The 19273-nt window shown below is 42.5% G+C and overlaps 1 protein-coding gene across 1 annotated transcript in view; it reads right to left on the bottom strand.

Moving 5' to 3' along the window:
* Positions 1-19273, bottom strand: part of LOC126412885 (protein O-mannosyl-transferase TMTC1-like) — a 216526-nt gene that overhangs the window by 80026 nt on the left and 117227 nt on the right. Inside the window, exons 2-3 of the mRNA XM_050082776.1 lie at positions 7311-7500; positions 153-274 (exon numbers count right to left, since the gene is read on the bottom strand). Of these exons, the coding sequence (XP_049938733.1) occupies positions 153-274; positions 7311-7500 (312 nt within the window). The remainder of the gene's footprint in view (positions 1-152; positions 275-7310; positions 7501-19273) is intronic.

Below are 19273 nucleotides of genomic sequence, written 5' to 3'. Positions count from 1 at the left end.
AACGTGGAGTACTTGAAATCCTGAATAAAGCCAACCTGCTTTCAGACAAAAATGTGTTGCATTACTTGTTGAACGCCCCTCGTAGAGTAGTATCTGCAGCACCAAGCAAGCACCTTCAGCTACAGAAGTGGCAAAAGCGGGCGCGGCTGTACCTGGGCATGTAGAGGACGCGCTCGGCGAGCACGAAGCCGACGGTGATGAAGAGGTTGGAGGCTGGCAGGAAGGGCAGAGTCAGCAGCAGCACCCCCAGCAGCACCGCCGGCGGCCGCTGCGGCTGCGAAGCACACACAGCGCGCCCAGCCCCGTCAGTCCCTGCGTCTCAGAGCTTAAATCTGGATTCCAAGTCTACTGTCTCCCACATACATCTCAAGGTGGCATCCTACAAACCGACAGTAGTCAATAAATCCTCTTTTGCTCATAACGATTAATACACAGTTGGGAAAAATGCAGCATCCTCAAGGACAACATTTTATTGACAGGTGAGGTGACAGGTAGGTCATCGTTCCTAGAGAGTATGATAACACGCTCAGGCCAAATGCATTGTACGTGACACAGTGAAGGGTGGCCAGACAGTCGCATCAATACACACTGTACCACCTCTGCCCCGCCCTCACCACCCACCCCCTATTCCTGCGTCCCACCTCTGGCGGCAACAAAGTAATTTGTTCTCTCATGCAAACGATTGTACAGGTGCCGAATGGTACCCTGCGATAGTCTCTAGAGGAACGGAAGGTTTCAAATGATTGGAAAAGAGCGCAGGTAGTTCCAGTTTTCAAGAAGGGTCGTCGAGCAGATGCGCAAAACTATAGGCCTACATCTCTGACATCGATCTGTTGTAGAATTTTAGAACATGTTTTTTGCTCGCGTATCATGTCATTTCTGGAAACAAAGAATCTACTCTGTAGGAATCAATATGGATTCCCGGAACACCGATCGTATGAGACCCAACTCGCTTTATTTGTTCATGAGACCCAGAAAATATTAGATACAGGCTCCCAGGTAGATGCCATTTTCCTTCCGGAAGGCGTTCGATACAGTTCTGCACTGTCAACTGATAAACAAAGTAAGAGCCTACGGAATATCAGACCAGCTTTGTGGCTGGATTCAAGAGTTTTTAGCAAGCTTAACACATCGTGTTGTTCTCAAGGGAAAGACGTCTACAGATGTTAAAGTAACCTCTGCCGCGTCACAGGGGAGTGTTATGAGACCATTGCTTTTCACAATATACAGAGTGATCAAAAAGTCAGTATAAATTTTAAAACTGAATAAATCACGGAGTAATGTAGATAGAGAGGTACGAATTGACACACATGCTTGGAATGACATGGGGTTTTATTAGAACCAAAAAAATACAAAGATTCAAGAAATGTCCGACAGATGGCGCTTCATTTGATTAGAACAGCAACAATTAGCGTAACAAAGTAAGACAAAGCAAAGATGATGTTCTTTACAGGAAATGCTCAATATGTCCACCATCATTCCTCAACAATAGCTGTAGTCGAGGAATAATGTTGTGAATAGCACTGTAAACCATGTCCGGAGTTATGGTGAGGCATTGGCGTCGAATGTTGTCTTTCAGCATCCCTAGGGATGTCGGCCGATCACGATGCACTTGCGACTTCAGGTAACCCCAAAACCAATAATAGCACGTACTGAGGTCTGGGGACCTGGGAGGCCAAGCATGACGAAAGTGGCGGCTGAGCACACGATCAACACCAAACGACGCCCGCAAGAGATCTAGCAATATGGTGTGGAGCGCCATCCTGCATCGTACGTTCCAGCAGGTGTTTATCAGCCAGGCTGGGGGTGATGCGATTCTGTAAAATATCGGCGTACCTATCACCCGTCACGGTAGCAGTCACTGACGTTTTGCTGTCCAGCGCCATCTGTCGGACATTTTGTGAACTTTGTTTTTTTTTTTGTTCTAATAAAACCCCTTGTCATTCCACGCATGTGTGTCAATTTTTACCCCTCTCTCTACATTATTCCTTGGTTTATTAAGTTTTCAAATTTATACAGACTTATTGATCACTCGGTATATAAATGACCTAGTATATAGTGTCGGAAGTTCCATGCGGCTTTTCGCGGATGATGCTGTAGTATACAGAGAAGTTGCATAATTAGAAAATTATAGCGAAATGCAGGAAGATCTGCAACGGATAGGCACTTGGTGCAGGGTGTGGCAACTGACCCTTAACATAGACAAATGTAATGTATTGCGAATAATAGAAAGAAGGATCCTTTATTGTATGATTATATGATAACGGAATAAACACTGGTAGCATTTACTTCTGTAAAATACCTGGGAGTATGCGTATGGAACGATTTGAAGTGGAATGATCATATAAAATTCATTGTTGGTAAGGCGGGTGCCAGGGTGAGATTTATTGGGAGAGTCTTTAGAAAATATAGTCCGCCAGCAAATTAGGTGGTTTACAAAACACTCGTTCGACGTATACTTGAGTGTTGCTCATCAGTGTGGGATCCGTACCAGGTTGGGTTCACAGAGGAGATAGAGAAGATCCAAAGAAGAGCGGCACGTTTCGTCACGGGGTTATTTGGTAAGCGTGATAGCGTTACGGAGATGTTTAGCAAACTCAAGTGGCAGACTCTGCAAGAGAGGCGCTCTGCATCGCGGTGTAGCTTGCTGTCCAGGTTTCGAGAGGGTGCGTTTCTGGATGATGTATCGAATATATTCCTTCCCCCTACTTATACCTCCCGAGGAGGTAACGAATGTAAAATTAGAGAGATTCGAGCGGGTACGGAGGCTTTCCGGCAGTCGTTCTTTTCGCAAACCGTAAGTGACTGGAACAGAAATGGGAGGTAACGACAGTGGCATGTAAAGGGCCCTCCGCCACACACCGTTGGGTGGCTTGTGGAATATAAATGTAGATGTAGGTGTAGATGTAGACCGGCTCAAGAATATTGCTCCTTTTGCACCAGTCAATGACCCTTTCAGGACCTGGACAATGAGTCAGTTCCAACTTCATCATGTTCCTTACCTGTTCAATTGATGAGAGATTTTGTGATCTTGACGAATAGCAAATTGCGTCGCAGCAGCCGTATGTGAACGTGCATTTCCCTGCTGAAACAGGACACTACCCTGTTGTCGATGAAACCGCAGTGGAACGGTGCTAACAGTCTGTGCATTGTAGCTGGTACTTGTTACTTTACCCTGTAGAAACGCGAAATACGACGGCTAGTTTGTAATTGATTGCCCTCACATCTTGAAGCCTGGATTGGATTGGATTGGATAGTTTGGGGGAAGAGACCAAACAGCGAGGTCATCGGTCTCATCGGAATATGGAAGGACGGGGAAGGAAGTCGGCCTTGCCCTTTCAAAGGAACCATCCCGGTATTTGCCTGGAGGGATTTAGGGAAATCACGGAAAACCTAAATGAGGATGGCTGGACGTGGGATTGAACCTTCGTCCTCCCGAATGCGAGTCCAGTGTGCTAACCACTGCGCCACGTGGCTCGGTCTTGAAGCCTGGGCCAGGACCTGTATCTCATAGGCGAATGTATTCTGGAATAGGCAGCTCACCAGCTCTGTGCTGTACACGTGTGCGTCCATCACTCGCATGCATACAGAAGTGACTCACATCACTGTAGTCAACAGAGCGCCGCTCCACCCTCCAGTGAAGTAATGCACGACGCCAGAGTAGCCATGCTTGGCTGTGTCTTGGTGGAGTCACACGTGATCTTTATGCTGCTGCAGGCATACGATCCCCAATGGTCCCTGATGACATAGCACGCTGCTCGCACAATGCGTAGGTCTGTACAACGTGGATATCCAGAACCTGGTCTACAGATGTAGGAATGTTCCACACTTGAAAGCGGCGACACAGTGTAGTTACCGTCAATGAATAAAGAAGACTTCCTAATGCAATGTGCGACGTTATTCCAACCATTTGTTTCATTTGGAATTGAACTGTCACCTTGCCCGTTTCCATTCAAAAGGAAGGAAAAATAATACATTTAAATTCTTAAATCTTGTAATTTATTTGTAGTTCATAAATCGTTTGTAACGTCCCCCGTCTGCAGAGAAGCAGCAGTCAACTGAAAACGAGGTCACTGACGCACGGCAGATGAAAACAAAGTGCATTATATTATTTATAATCTCAATTGACATATTCATCGGAGAGAATCAGAGACGTGGCAGTAGTATGCGAGGAGAGGGCAAGTTTTTAATTGTCACTTCGAAGAAAAATGATGCTAATTTAATTTATTTGAAGACAGGTGTCTGTAATCAAGGTAACCGCTGAAATCCTCTCGCCACCAAACCGTATCACGCTGTTAGAGGAGGCAATACTAAATGACGCAGCCATCTGATAAAGCGAGTATTTTGCGGTAATTCGTTTTCTGCGTTTGCAGGGTAACAGCTCTACAACACCACGCTGAGATGGTGACAATTTGAGGGAATAACCCATCGATATATGACCAAAAAAAATTGTTCAAATGTGTGTGACATCTTATGGGACTTAACTGCTAAGATCATCAGTCCCTAAGCTTACACACTACTTAACCTAAATTATCCTAATGACAAACACACACACACACACACCCATGCTCGAGGGAGGACGACGCTTTTCACAGGTCAGCACGTTACTACAGAGCTATTTTTTTTTCATTCAATTTATATATTATCAGCTGCGTGCACATTAACACGTTTTTTCTATATTACGGAAGTTATCCATAAAGGATATGAAGTGGCGCTAACTACTAGAGTTAGTCTTACACTGCTGATGAATGTAATACTATAAGAGAAGGAATGTGGCTGTTGCAACATGGGCATGATAGCCCGAAAACGATCATGGTGGTGAAACAAAGTATCTTAAAAGTATTTCTGGCTGGCTGAGTTCTCCACCCCTACTCGATCAATGAATAAACAGCCAGTAAATTCAATAACAACCATCACGCATTAAATTACATCAAAACAGATTTTGCTCCACAGTAGTACGTATTTCGATGAAATGTGTTTCTTGATGCTTGTCAGAGCAGAAGCACAAACACGAGTCGGGAGTGAAAATTTAAAATTTATTCCCAAGTCGGGAATCGAACCCGGGCCTGCTGGGTGAAAGCCAGTTATCCTAGCCACTTTCTTTGTTTTTTAGTCGAATATTGAAAAAAAAATTGTTAGAGGCGAACACATGACTACAGGTTCAAAATGCACAACGATTACCTCTTCTTTTCTTTTATAAATATGTACCACGACACAAACAATATTTTTAATAAAATGTAAAAAGAGAAATAATATTGGCACCAGGGAGGTATTTTATTTTTATTTTATTTTTTATTTTTTTTTATGAACCAGCCAACCATGAAATGCAATAATTTATCAATCTATCACGCTGTCGACTCCGCTTTTTTTTCTTTTTTTTACACAGGAAAGACAGCGAAATATACACTCAAATGGCAGCGCATTCCTTCAAAAAACGAAAATATTCTCGTTTTTTCCAAAACACTTATTGAAGGTGCTTAAGACCCCTTGGCTAATCCCGCGCGGCTATATATATTCCAGTCTAGTCAAAGAAGTCAATGTAGAAAGACGTGGACGCATTGATGCTAGAGCACAGCCTATCACAATGCAGGTGGTAGTGGAAGGAATGAAAATGAGTCAATGTTCAGTTTTAGACATATAGGACGATGTCCTGAACACGACAAAGATCGCCAGTTGTTGGATGCCACGGTTGTTCACACCTATTTAAAAAGTCCGCCTGGTAGGGGCAGCAGCAGCCGGCCGGTGTGGCCGAGCGGTTCTAGGCGCTTCAATCTGGAACCGCGCTGCTGATACGGTCGCAGCTTCGAATCCTGCCTCGGGCATGGATGTGTGTTATGCCCTTACGTTAGTTAGGTTTAAGCAGTTCAAAGTTCTAGGGGACTGATGAGCACAGCAGTTGAGTCCCATAGTGCTCAGAGCCATTTGAACCATTTTTTTCTGTTAGCTATATTTGTCAAACATGGGCTGTGTCTGACTTGTTTTAAAGAACTTAATAGCTGAGTTGAAAAATAACTATAAGCATTCACACATGCGTTTGTGAAACACTAACAGTTTCAAGGCTATCTTTTTCCTGGCTACTGGACCATACTTCGAAAATTTAAATTTACTTTGCCTGCCAGCTTCAAAATACTTCGCGACACAATATACACAGCGTTTCAACTGTCTGAACAGTGAGGCTAAATTTCGCGTACTTTGTTGGTATGGCAGTTCACTTGATTGATAAACTCATGGATAGCAAACGGCGCTTTTAGGACCAGCTTTTATGGTGATAACTTGATTTTTTCGTGGTGATAGTTACGGCCGTTATAAGAGTGGAGGGGTATGAAATGGAAGCAGTGGTTGGGAAGGGAGTGAGACAGGGTTGTAGCCTATCCCTGATGTTATTCAATCTGTATATTGAGCAAGCAATAAAGGAAACAAATGAAAAGATCAGAGTAGGTATTAAAATCCATGGAGAAGAAATAAAAACTTTGAGGTTCGCCGATGACATTGTAATTCTGTCAGAGACAGCAAAGGACTTGGAAGAGCAGTTGAACGGAATGGACAGTGTCTTGAAAGGAGGATATAAAATGAACATCAATAAAAGCAAAACGAGGGTAAAGGAAAGTAGTCGAATTAAGTCGGGTGATGCTGAGGGAATTAGGTTAGGAAATGAGATACTTAAAGTAGTAAAGGAGTTTTGCTATTTGGGGAGCAAAAAAACTGATGATGGTCGAAGTAGAGAGGATATAAAATGTAGACTGGCAATGGCAAGGAAAGCGTTTCTGAAGAAGAAAAATTTGTTAACATCGAATATAGGTTTAAATGTCAGGAAATCGTTTCTGAAAGTATTTGTATGGAGTGTAGACATGTATGCAAGTGAAACGTGGACGATAAATAGCTTAGAGAAGAAGAGAATAGAAGCTTTCGAAATGCGGTGCTACAGAAGAATGCTGAAGATTAGATGGGTAGAGCACATAACTAATGAGGAGGTATTGAATAGAATTGGGGAGAAGAGGAGTTTGTTGCACAACGTGACTAGAAGAAGGGATCGGTTGGTAGGACATGTTCTCAGACATCGTGGGATCACCAGTTTAGTATTGGAGGGCAGCGTGTAGGGTAAAAATCGTAGAGGGAGACCTAGAGATGAATACACGAAGCAGATTCAGAAGGATTTAAGCTGCAGTAGGTACTGGGAGATGAAGAAGCTTGCACAGGATAGAATAGCATGGAGAGCTGCATAAAACCAGTCTCACGACTGAATCCCACAACAACAACAACAGTTATGGCCGTGTATCTGGCACAAGGATAGGGTTAGACGTAGCTGTCACCTCGAGGTCGGCGAGTCCGCGGTAGAGCAGCGCGGCGCCGCAGCCCAGGCAGGCGGCCGTGGCCAGGTTGCGCGGGTCCGCCGGCTGCGCCACCAGCGGCACCGACCCCATCTGCCAGTCGTGGCTCAGCGTGTCCGGGCACAGCAGCAGCCAGCAGTTGAACGCCGCCAGGTAGCAGAACGTCAGCAACCTACCGGACACACGTCATAACTCATCACTAAGGCGTGGTGCCGACAGCGTGTAACTCCTCTACTGCTGCCTCACCATTTCCTACAAAGCAGCCACGTAAGGATGCTTGGAAAGAAAGATATCAGTAGGGAGTAAGACGAATCAGTTCTCCTGTGTGCGCCGGCCGGAGTGGCCGTGCGGTTCTAGGCGCTGCACTCTGCAGCCGAGCGACCGCTACGGTCGCAGGTTCGAATCCTGCCTCGGGCATGGATGTGTGTGATGTCCTTAGGTTAGTTAGGTTTAATTAGTTCTATGTTCTAGGAGACTGATGACCTCAGAAGTTAAGTCGCATAGTTCAAATTGTTCAAATGGCGCTGAGCACTACGGGTCTCAACTGCTGAGGTCATTAGTCCCCTAGAACTTAGAACTAGTTAAACCTAACTAACCTAAGGACATCACAAACATCCATGCCCGAGGCAGGATTCGAACCTGCGACCGTAGCGGTCTTGCGGTTCCAGACTGCAGCGCCTTTAACCGCACGGCCACTTCGGCCGGCTAAGTCGCATAGTGCTCAGAGCCATTTGAACCAGTTCTCCTGTGTGATTTATTTAACACAACATGTTTCGGGAGGAAACGGTTCCAAGTTCTTAAAATTAGTATTCCACTAGGCACAGTCGAAAATCATGCCACACTAAGATGAATTCTACGTAGTAAAACAAATATGCCAACTATTAGAAAACAGGAACACCAGTGTTAACATTCGTAATATTTGCGACAAGAGCACCACCATCAGCGAACCACGTAGCTAGCCATTGTTAATAACAATGTATCCCATGAAGGTGCTCAAGATCACGGGTGCTCCTGTATCCAGAGTGGAGGGAACAGATAAGAGATAGCAACTGCAATCGTATACAGAGGGGTCAAAAAAAAATGTATCCACTCTTTAAAAGTCCATAACTTGCAAACTAACTGACGGAGTTGTCTCATTTTCAGTAAAAGTGTAGCTTCAAGTCCAACTTAAATATATCACTCTAGGTGTTTGAAATGGTCACCATTAACATCCACACACACACACGATGCCAACGAACTGCAGCACGAACTTCTGACTGCAACGTGTTAAGTTGGATATTTGCACATGAATGTGCGATGGATTCTCGAAGTTCATCGACTGTGCGTGGCTTTTGTCGATAAACGACGTCTTTTAGTGTTCCCCACAGGTAAAAGTCCAGAAGAGTTAGGTCTGGGGAACGTGGTGGATACTCCACAGCACCTCTATGGCCTATCCATCTTCTTGGTACATTATCGTCGAGACACACCCTAACACGATTTTGGTAGTGGGCTGGGGAGCCATCTTGTTGAAAGTAAACTCCTCCGTCTCTATACAAGGATGGCAGGTAAAATGGATGTCTGAAGCTTCTGAAGGTACAACTCACCGGTAACTGGCCCAATCAAGCCGCGGTAAGACAACCCACACGGTAAGACAACCCACACCACACATTTACTCCTGGCAAATTCACGGCTTTGTCTACATGGACGTTCGGATTTTCGGCGGCCCAATAGATGCAATTGTGGCGATTTGAACTGTTTTTGAACTGTGCCTCATCAGACCACACAATCATCTCTGTAAACTCTTCATCGTTGCGCACCATGTTAGTAACCACTCGCAGTACTTCATTCTACGATCTGGGTTGTCCTCGTTCATTGCGTGTAGCAATCGTGGGATGTAGCACTTCCACTCTGCTGTCTTAAGATTCGCCGAACACTTGAGCGACTCACTCCAGTGTCACGGACACATTGTCTCACAGACTTCTGTGGTGAGCGAGTGAATTGTTGCAACACACGACGGGAGTTAGCTGGACTTGTTACTGTTACAGATCGTCCAGATCGTTGTTTGTGTACATCTTTAACACAGCCTTCGGCTTCATATTTGTCTCGAACGCGACGTATCGTTAAACGTGTCGGTGGCTCTGTTTGATACTCATTTCGCCATTGCCGTTGAACCTCATTAGTGTTTTCGTACTTAAAATACCACTTCAAAACCGACTTCCTTGCATCAAATGTAAGGCTTGCGCCAGCCATGTTTACTCGAGTAACTAGGTGCAACTAGGAACAAAACACTGACTATCTGGCGACTGCCATCTGACAAAACAAAACAACGCAATACAACTCTTGTGTGGCGATTGCCGGAACTACAAACTATTACACTACCAAAGATGAGACAACTCCGTCAATTAGTTTGCCAGTTATGGACTTTTAAACAGTGGATACATTTTTTGGACCCCTCCGTATATTACGAGGGTTTAGTAATGTAGGGCTAATTTTGACTGTGCTTAATGGGGTATTAATTTTTAGCCCTCGATAAGGGCGCTGATGACCTCGATGTTGAGCGCCCAAAAGCCTCAACACACACACAGCTCTCGATTATGGGATCATGTCGCTTCGAAACAAGCTGCATCAAATAAATCACAATGCATCTTATTCTCTACTGATACTGAAAAAAAAAAAAGAGTCGTGTCGAGCGATAAGCTGGGATACTCAGATGATCTGATGCAGCCATCCAATCAAACAAAGTTTTATTACACCTCTCACAGTGACAGCTTTCCTCGCTGTGTGTCTTAAATACACTGAAGCGCCAAAGAAGCGGGTATTGGCATGAATATTCAAATACAGAGATATCTAAACAGGTAGAGTACGGCGCTGCCGTCGGAAACGCCTATATAAGACGACAAATGTCTCGCGCAGTTCTTAGATGGGTTACTGCTGCTATAATGGCAGATTATCGAGATTTTAGTGAGTTTCGACGTGGTTCTATGGTCGGCGCACGTGCCACTGTAATTCTGTTTTCAATCAGACGAATTGTAAAACACCGCCATTCACTGAATGAAGCCTAGCCTCTTGTTAGAACTTCGTTTATTACAAAGTTGTCAATGTAACTTTTCTTTTCCAAAAAACTGCAGTAATTTCTGCTGCTAGTGTGGTAAATCTCAGACAAAACAGCCATATTTCCAAAATCCAATAAGCAGTTACGAAAAAATTACTTTCTTAACATAGGATTTATCTGTTTTGTACATCAAACCAATTGCTGTCTTATGGAAAACTTCGTATTATCATAAGGAACCGTCTTTTCTGACGGATGGTGCAGTCTGACTTGATGCAGCTAAGAAATTGTAATTATAAATACGATTTCTCGATAACAGTTTAATACGAAGTGAGTTGGATCGACACATAAAGAAAAGGCTCTGAGTACTATGGGACTTAACTTCTGAGGTCACCAGTCCCATAGAACTTAAATCTAACTAACCTAAGGACATCACACACATCCATGCCCGAGGCAGGATTCGAACCTGCGACCATAGCGGTCGCGCGGTTCCAGACTGTAGCGCCTAGAACCGTTGGTCATCCCTGCCGGCTCGACACATCAGCTAGAAAGGAAACGACGTGGCATCTAAAGATAATTTACAAAAATTCGGCAGCAGTTCTGTTCTTGTTCATGAGACAAAGGCGAATGTCACCAATTGAAGGGAGCTGAAAACTATAAATTGAGAAATTATGTTTGTTAAATAATAACTTTGTTCAGTTCAAAGCATTTACGGAAGTTTAATTTAGAAATACACACTTACACTGAAAAAAGCATCAGGAACAGCAACAAAAGGAAAACACAAAATTATGTGTTTATAAACACATACAAAAAAACATTCCAGAAGAGAAAGTCTAATGGTGGCAAATCAGGCGAAAACTCAGACCAAGTGACGTCTTTCTATCGGTAAAAACAGAATGAGGTTTTCCTAGCCCCAAGCGAGTGCTGATCCGTACACCGAGCCTGTCGCTATCACATTCAGATACTTTTTCAGGCGATATATTCTCTAAGAGAGCCGGTAACATTTCCGTAATAAACTATGCTTATTCAGTGAAGTAAGAATCACTTACAAAGAATTCATCACCAAACGTTCACACTGCACTGTTTCTGATGTTCCACTTGCCGCAGTCAGTGCGAGATCTCAGCGAAAATGGATATTGCTTTTATTCTTCTTTCCATGATCCGTAAAGCTTTTTCATCGGTAGAGGTCATTATCTATCTACATAAATAAAAGTATAAACGTTCGTTTGTTCGAAATCGTGTAACTCCGTAAGTTCTCTGCCGATTGCTTTGAAAATTTGAAACAGTGCTGCATTCGAATTGGAGGATTTTTCTATATACCTACTGGAGCGCAATATGGTAAATAACTGTTATGTAATAAATTGAGTAAGTTGTTAGGAAAAACCACAAATTCGTTTGTTCAAAATCTTAAATGTCCCAAAGTTCTTCACCGATTGCATTGAAATTTTGACACAACGTCGCATTCGAATATGAGCGTGTTTATATATATATATATATATAAAAAGAACAAACGCTATTACCAAAAATTTTGAAAGATTCTTGACCTGTTCCCTTCAATTTTTTTACTCGTCACTGTAATAAACGTATAGACACATCCAGAGAACGTATTTTTTTATGTACGCAATGTTTGGATATAAATTAAGGATACACAGTGAAACTTTGTTAGTAAACAGGGAAACTGTATTTATGGCTTATCAGTTTATGATTAGAATTCTACTTCTGCTGCTATTACTATTACTACTGCTACTACAGAATCCAAATTTGCAGTAACAATAAACAATGCTCAAGATCAGAAACAGTCCAGAATAGGAGATGGAGTGAGGTGTAGGAGAAGATGGAGTAAGAGGAAGGAGGAGAAGATTGCCATAGAAGGGAGGAGGGGGGTGACAGAGAGAGGGGGAGAGAGATGGGCCAGGAGAAGATCTCGAGAGAGAGAGAGAGAGGGAATAGACAGAGAAAGGGGGACGAAACGATGGACTGAGAGAGGGCGCAGGAGGAGATGGAGAGAGAGAAGGAGAGGAGAAAATGGACAGAGAGAGGGTTGAAGAGGTGATGGACTGAGAAAGAGGAAGAAGACGGTAATGGGCAAAGAGATGGCGAGGAGGATGTGGACTGGGACGGGGGGGGGGGGGAGGGGGAGGAGTTAGGAGTTAGGATGTTTATCCAGTTCCCATACACACTTGAAACATGTACTTCGCATTGCATTTTCTCTCTTTTCCATTTAACCAGACTGAGTCACAGCGTGCGTGGTAAGGAACAGCTGATTTGAAAAAAAAAAAAAATATAGCCTCAGAACTGCGGCACAGAATTCCATACTTTCTCTACAATCCAGCTGGTAAATCTGCTCGTGTAGTGGCATGTGGTACGGATGGAAGCTGTCTGTACGCAAAATACGAACAATGCTTGAAATACTTATTCCGGAGGAACTCGTAATTCCTCTCGACCCAATTATGTAATTATGTGAAATGTCAGTAACAGCTGCCATACCACCTGTTTCGCTCGCTCCACTCGCTGCAAGCTTGCCTCTCTCCCTGTACATGGCATTCCAGTGCGCTTCCAATAACAGGTCTTCTCTAATTCGCTCAGTTATTATTTGTCAGTTGCGAGAACATATGACTCGTAATTAGTGATTTCGTGAGTGTGTAACAGGTGTTTTCAGTTTTTTTTTTTTTTTTTTTTTTTACTTACATTTTGTGGAGAAACCAGTGTATGAAGGCTACTGGGAAAGAAATATTTACACATCATTACGATTTGCTGCGTATAAAATGTGTTATATTTGGAGTGATAATTATTACCGGTAATTACCGGCAATTGCAAATAGTGCTATTTCAGTATCGTGTTACTACGCTTTGTGAAGTGAAAATGAAGAGACATCTGGAACACTGACTCGCATTAAAGATTCTGTAGGCAACAAGATTGGGCACGAATGAAGATTTGTTCTTCAATGGTAACTTTTTTAACGAGCTAAATGGAAAGCTTTTACTATCCTCCAGAAAGTCAGATTGATGGTACCGTTTCGCAATCTGTTGATACCAGTCGACTGTGGGCAGAGTTGGTACCCTTCTTGTACGAAATAAGCTTCATTGGTGTTCTATGAGCCGAGATTAGCTAACTCAATCACTTTGTACTGTGATAGTGCATAGCTAAAAAATTAGATAACTAGATGCTGCATCACTCCGTTAGCAGCAGGCACTCTCGACACTTATAACCTGTGCGCAATGACGTTTGCTCGCAAAGGTAGTACGACTGTTGAGCGCCTCTCTCGTTAAGAATGATGGTGTGCATGTCAGACTATACATATGCCTACCTACAAACATATTGAACCTACTATTTGCTTGCAATAGTCACTGAATGTAAAAGTTGTTGAAGGCTTTTGCAGTGTTTATGTGAATAGTGCTTGATTGTGGTTTAATGCTTGATTGTGGTTTAACTCTACACACATACTCATCAAGCTTCTTATACAGTATCATTCGTTTCATTAAAATACCATGAATAGCAGAAGAAACCTTAACGACTTTTTTTCTACTCAGTTAATCAGATATATCGCCACGGAACGTTACAAATGCATGCATTACAAGATAAAATAATAAATACTGTCAATGTAATAGTATAAAGTTTGATCATATTCTAGACATGTATCGGATTTTCCGAGTCTGCTGCCCACTGGATTCATGAAATATATCTTATTTCATGAAATAAAACTGATGTAATATAAAATGATGTACAACAGATGGGAATACGCAGTATAGAGTAGACACTCGCAGTAAAAGGTAACGTCGAATAGCAACTGTGGAACAAATTGGTCAATACGTAATGGAGGCACGACTTGGATTATAAAAGTTGTTTGGTTAAGAGATGCTCTGAGATAAACTTAGCAATCTTTACAGATTAGATACCATACACAATGCCCGACAAAAAATGTGAAGCAGCCATATGACGTATTCAGACGTCAATGTAACATCGTATCCATACACACCATCAGTGGTCGTGCAACTGATTGGAGTCGCAGACCTCTAAGACAGGTTTAAGGACCAACAGAGTGCATTAGTGTTTTTTGTGTTTTTTGTTGTTATCAGGATTAGTATGGCACAAAAGGAGTGTGAAAGCGCCAAATGTTGAGTGATCACTGTGAAGCACACGGAAATACTGCGCACTCGTGTCAGGGAAATTAGTACCGACGAGTTTGAAAGGGCCCTCATTCTGGGTCTCGATGTTGAGGGGTGGTCAAATCGTGCAATAGGTAATTTTTTGCGTAGGCGTGACAGTGGCCCGATATTCGACTGCACGGGGACGTGAGGGCAGGTACGCGCATCGTAAAGGTTCGCGTGGAGCACGTCGGATAGGACCTCCGTCCTGTGGCCCACAGACATCGCGTAGCCGTCACATCTGCGCCGGCATGCCGATAACGAGTCCGTCTACCATTGTGTGGTGGGAGACTAGCAGGAGCCGGGCTACTGAACTTCCCTCAACACCACAAAGGAAGCACCTGCGTTTGGAGCGGCGCCATGGATTACTGATCAACAGCGTCACATTGTATCCAGCAATGAATCGCGACACTATCCGAATGACCATCGTCGGCGATTGTGGTGACGACCAGAAGAGAGGTCGTATTCTTCAAGTGTTTTGGTGAGGCAAAGTGGTAGCACACTTAGCGCCATGGTGCTGGAGCCTTCGGGTATGACGGTCACGGCTGGGAGTGATGAAGGAAATTTGACGGCGCAACTCCAACAATCATACTCAGAGCTAATACGAGTAGATCAACCGAATCACTACAAAACAACCTTCCTGCACAAGTGGTATATCGCCAATATCCTGCGTCGTCATTTGTTACCTCTTATGCGACAGTATCGTGGAGCCATTTTTCAATTACTCGTCCAGACAGCGGACGTGTCTCTATGAAACGTCTACGTGATAATGAGGCACTCCATCGGCCTGCAAGATCCCTAGATCTATTCTCAATAGAAAACGCGTGAGACAAGTTCGGTCGTCAATTCCGTTCCGGATATCAATTGCACAGAACAGTTATGGGTCCGTTTGCCTCAGGAGAGGATGATATCCTTCCTAACAGAGTGGGTGCATGCATAGACACCATAGGGACTGCAGCGTTCTCTCTTTCTCTCTCTTCTCAGCGATCACAGGCCCTGTAGACCACGCGCTGCATCAACTGTCTGCTTCCACCGCCTTCTATCTCTCGCAGCTCTCTCCACCCTGCGGAAATTCCTAATGCTGCGATGTCCTTCTCTATGTCATCTTTCCACCTCGTACAAGGTCGGCCCAATGGTCTTGTTGCCTGGAGCTATACGGATAAATGAGATCATACTGCGCAGTTCTTTTTAAATTTTACTCTACTTTGGAATCACCGAAATAAAATGAAATACCCTCAAATCCGTGAAATTTCTTTCCATTTCCACTTTCCTTTTTCTCTTACAGACATCGAGTAGCGAGAATTAACTTCGTATTGAGAATACTAAAGGCAGAAAATACTGACGAAGAATAATGAAAGTCAGAAACAAGTTTAAAGAATTTATTTAGTTGGATTATGAAAAACAATCATTGAAAAGGCGCTATCTATTGAAAGTCTTACGCAATATACTGTCATTTTTAAGTGGGGACAGTGGAACAAGAGACTGTGTCGGATGCTTTATATCAAATATTGGCGAGAAGAGGTCAAATGGCTCTGAGCACTATGGGACTTAACTGCTGTGGTCATCAGTCCCCTAGAACTTAGAACTACTTAAACCTAACTAACCTAAGGACATCACGCACATCCATGCCCGAGGCAGGATTCGAACCTGCGACCGTAGCAGTCGCGCGGTTCCGGACTGCGCGAGAAGAGGTCAATGGGAGGTAGTCATCATCCTGGACATAGGGCATGGCGACAGTGATACAATGGACGGAAGAAAGAAGTTGAGTGCTGTCCTTTTACTGAAACCTCTCGTTTACAAATCGGAAGACAGGGATCTAGAGTTAACGTTTATCTTTATACGCATTATAAACGGCGGATACATTTGCGTAATGGGAGATGACAGCAGTGAACAGTAAGTTCTTTTATGTGCTAATTCTGATACAAGGGTTTTCTTTTATTACGAAGTGAAATTTAAAGTAAGCTGTGAAGAACGGCGGTTCGGTCTTCTCGTAATGATCATACTATTTGATGTCGCAGTTCAAATATCTGTCTTGGAGTGACCTCGCGATTTTCATTTCTATACATTCTCCCTTCGTTTCTTTTTTCAGTAAGGACATGACTAGCAAATTGTTACAAATCAATATTTTTATTGAAAAGAACATGTGCTATTTGCAATAAGTGAAGAACAGTGGCGTGCAAGGGAATCATTTACATTCTGCATAGGAAACCAAAACCGCAGCCGTTAAGAAACGTTAGGATGTTCGCCATCCAAATATTACTCATCAACAGATTTACTCCCTGAGAAGAACCTCCGTTAAGTTAATTGTAATCTCTTTCCGCGTTTTATTGCCGTTACATCCTACGATATGAGAATTTTTTGATGATTGCTTTTCTGCGTCCCATGTAATCGGTAGTAATCAGGTACAGCAAGGTCGAACTCGACAGTCCCCAGTGTATGTTGTTTTTATTTTGCATATAACGGCTTGTTTTATTTATTCATTCCATAATTTAACCCGACAAGTCTCACTTCTAAGCAAACTATCTGCAGCATCTCTGCTGTATTTTTCTTGTCGTATCAGCAATTATTTATTCATTTTTTTTAAATTTATGTGTTCTTTTCGCTTGGACAACCTTTTCATTCGTGTTGCATATCACGTCACACGTTTTATAAATAGACACATTCATCAATTATGCATGTAATATCAGCCTGCGAGCCACGGTATGCTGTGACAGACTTCGCTTTTTGCAGAATACATCTGAATAATTCTCAGTAACATCTATATTATAAATAACAATGTGTAACAGAGGTTTAATATATTTTATTGTCCCATTTTGAAATGATAGCATTGACTATGCTGCAGCCCTTTTCTGAAGGTACAGAACTTACTCCAGAAAAGTAATATTTTTCCAAATGTGAAAATCTGTTCCAATGTACATTGTGGTCATGCACCTAGAAACAAATTTAAAATGTTGCATAACTTTCAATGCGATAGGGTCCGCAGCTACGATGTATTTTTTGAATGATTTCTTGAAACCTTCAGCTGCCATTTCCTTTATTTCCTGTACGCTTATACAATTTCGGCCTTAGGTCATTTTCAAGTATTTTAGGGATGAATTTTTGGTAACAGATTATGTCATATACGTCGTTGCTCCTATGACATCATGATATACTCATAAATTAGTTCGAGGTATTCACGCTATTTTACGAGCACGTTACTTTTGAGCGTGACCTCGAACTAATTTATGAGCAAAACATGACGTCATAGGAGCAACGACATATATGACATAATCTGTTACCAAAAAATCATCCAAAAAATACTTGAAAATGGCGTAAGGCCAAAAGTGTACAATCGTACAGGAAATAAAGGAAACGGCAGCTGAAGGCTTCAAGAAATCATTCATAAAATGTTGCAGTCGAGAAAATCTTTGCACTACTCGGTTAAATAGCTTATTTGTTACATTAGCAAGTAAAATCAAATTAAAGAGAAGTATTATCAATAACCAGTTAAAGTTGAAAACGTTTTGAAACGAAAGTTATTGGCAGATGAAGAAAGTTTCCATTTTCAGTACTGGGAAACTTCTTATGACATTAAAGAAAACCAGTTCAGTTGCAAATATCACGTGCTCCATAGTATAATATCTTCTGTTTTAAAGTGCAAGACTGGGCACGACTGACTCGGTATGGCTTGAATGTCCACGCATTATTAACTGGTTTTTTAAAAAATCTAGAATTTTGCTCTGTGTATGAAAAATTGACAGTATCTTCTGGATAGCTTTAATATATTATCAGAAATTAAATACGTAGACCTTGTCATATTTACAGCAAGATGTATGAGACAGGCGAAATTCCCTCAGACTTCAAGAAGAATATAATAATTCCAATCCCAAAGAAAGCAGGTGTTGACAGATGTGAAAATTACCGAACTATCAGTTTAATAAGTCACAGCTGCAAAATACTAACGCGAATTCTTTACAGACGAATGGAAAAACTGATAGAAGCCGACCTCGAGGAAGATCAGTTCGGATTCCATAGAAATAGTGGAACAGGTGAGGCAATACTGACCCTACGACTTATCTTAGAAGCTAGATTAAGAAAAGGCAAACGTACGTTGCTAGCATTTGTAGACTTAGAGAAAGCTTTTGACAATGTTGACTGGAATACTCTCTTTCAAATTCTGAAGGTGGCAGGGGTAAAATACAGGGTGCGAAAGGCTATTTACAATTTGTACAGAAACCAGATGGCAGTTATAAGAGTCGAGGGACATGAAAGGGAAGCAGTGGTTGGGAAGGGAGTAAGACAGGGTTGTAGCCTGTCCCCGATGTTGTTCAATCTGTATATTGAGCAAGCAGTAAAGGAAACAAAAGAAAAATTCGGAGTAGGTATTAAAATTCATGGAGAAGAAATAAAAACTTTGAGGTTCGCCGATGACATTGTAATTCTGTCAGAGACAGCAAAGGACTTGGAAGAGCAGCTGAATGGAATGGACAGTATCTTGAAAGGAGGATATAAGATGAACATCAACAAAAGCAAAACAAGGATAATGGAATGTAGTCTAATTAAGTCGGGTGATGCTGAGGGAATTAGATTAGGAAATGAGGCACTTAAAGTAGTAAAGGAGTTTTGCTATTTGGGGAGCAAAATAACTGATGATGGTCGAAGTAGAGAGGATATAAAATGTAGGCTGGCAATGGCAAGGAAAGCGTTTCTGAAGAAGAGAAATTTGTTAACATCCAGTATTGATTTAAGTGTCAGGAAGTCATTTCTGAAAGTATTCGTATGGAGTGTAGCCA

The sequence above is a fragment of the Schistocerca serialis genome, chromosome 7 (genome assembly GCF_023864345.2).
Source record: "Schistocerca serialis cubense isolate TAMUIC-IGC-003099 chromosome 7, iqSchSeri2.2, whole genome shotgun sequence".
In the NCBI taxonomy this organism is placed as follows: Eukaryota; Metazoa; Arthropoda; class Insecta; order Orthoptera; family Acrididae; genus Schistocerca; species Schistocerca serialis.
This window is presented reverse-complemented; position numbering and strand designations above follow the sequence as displayed.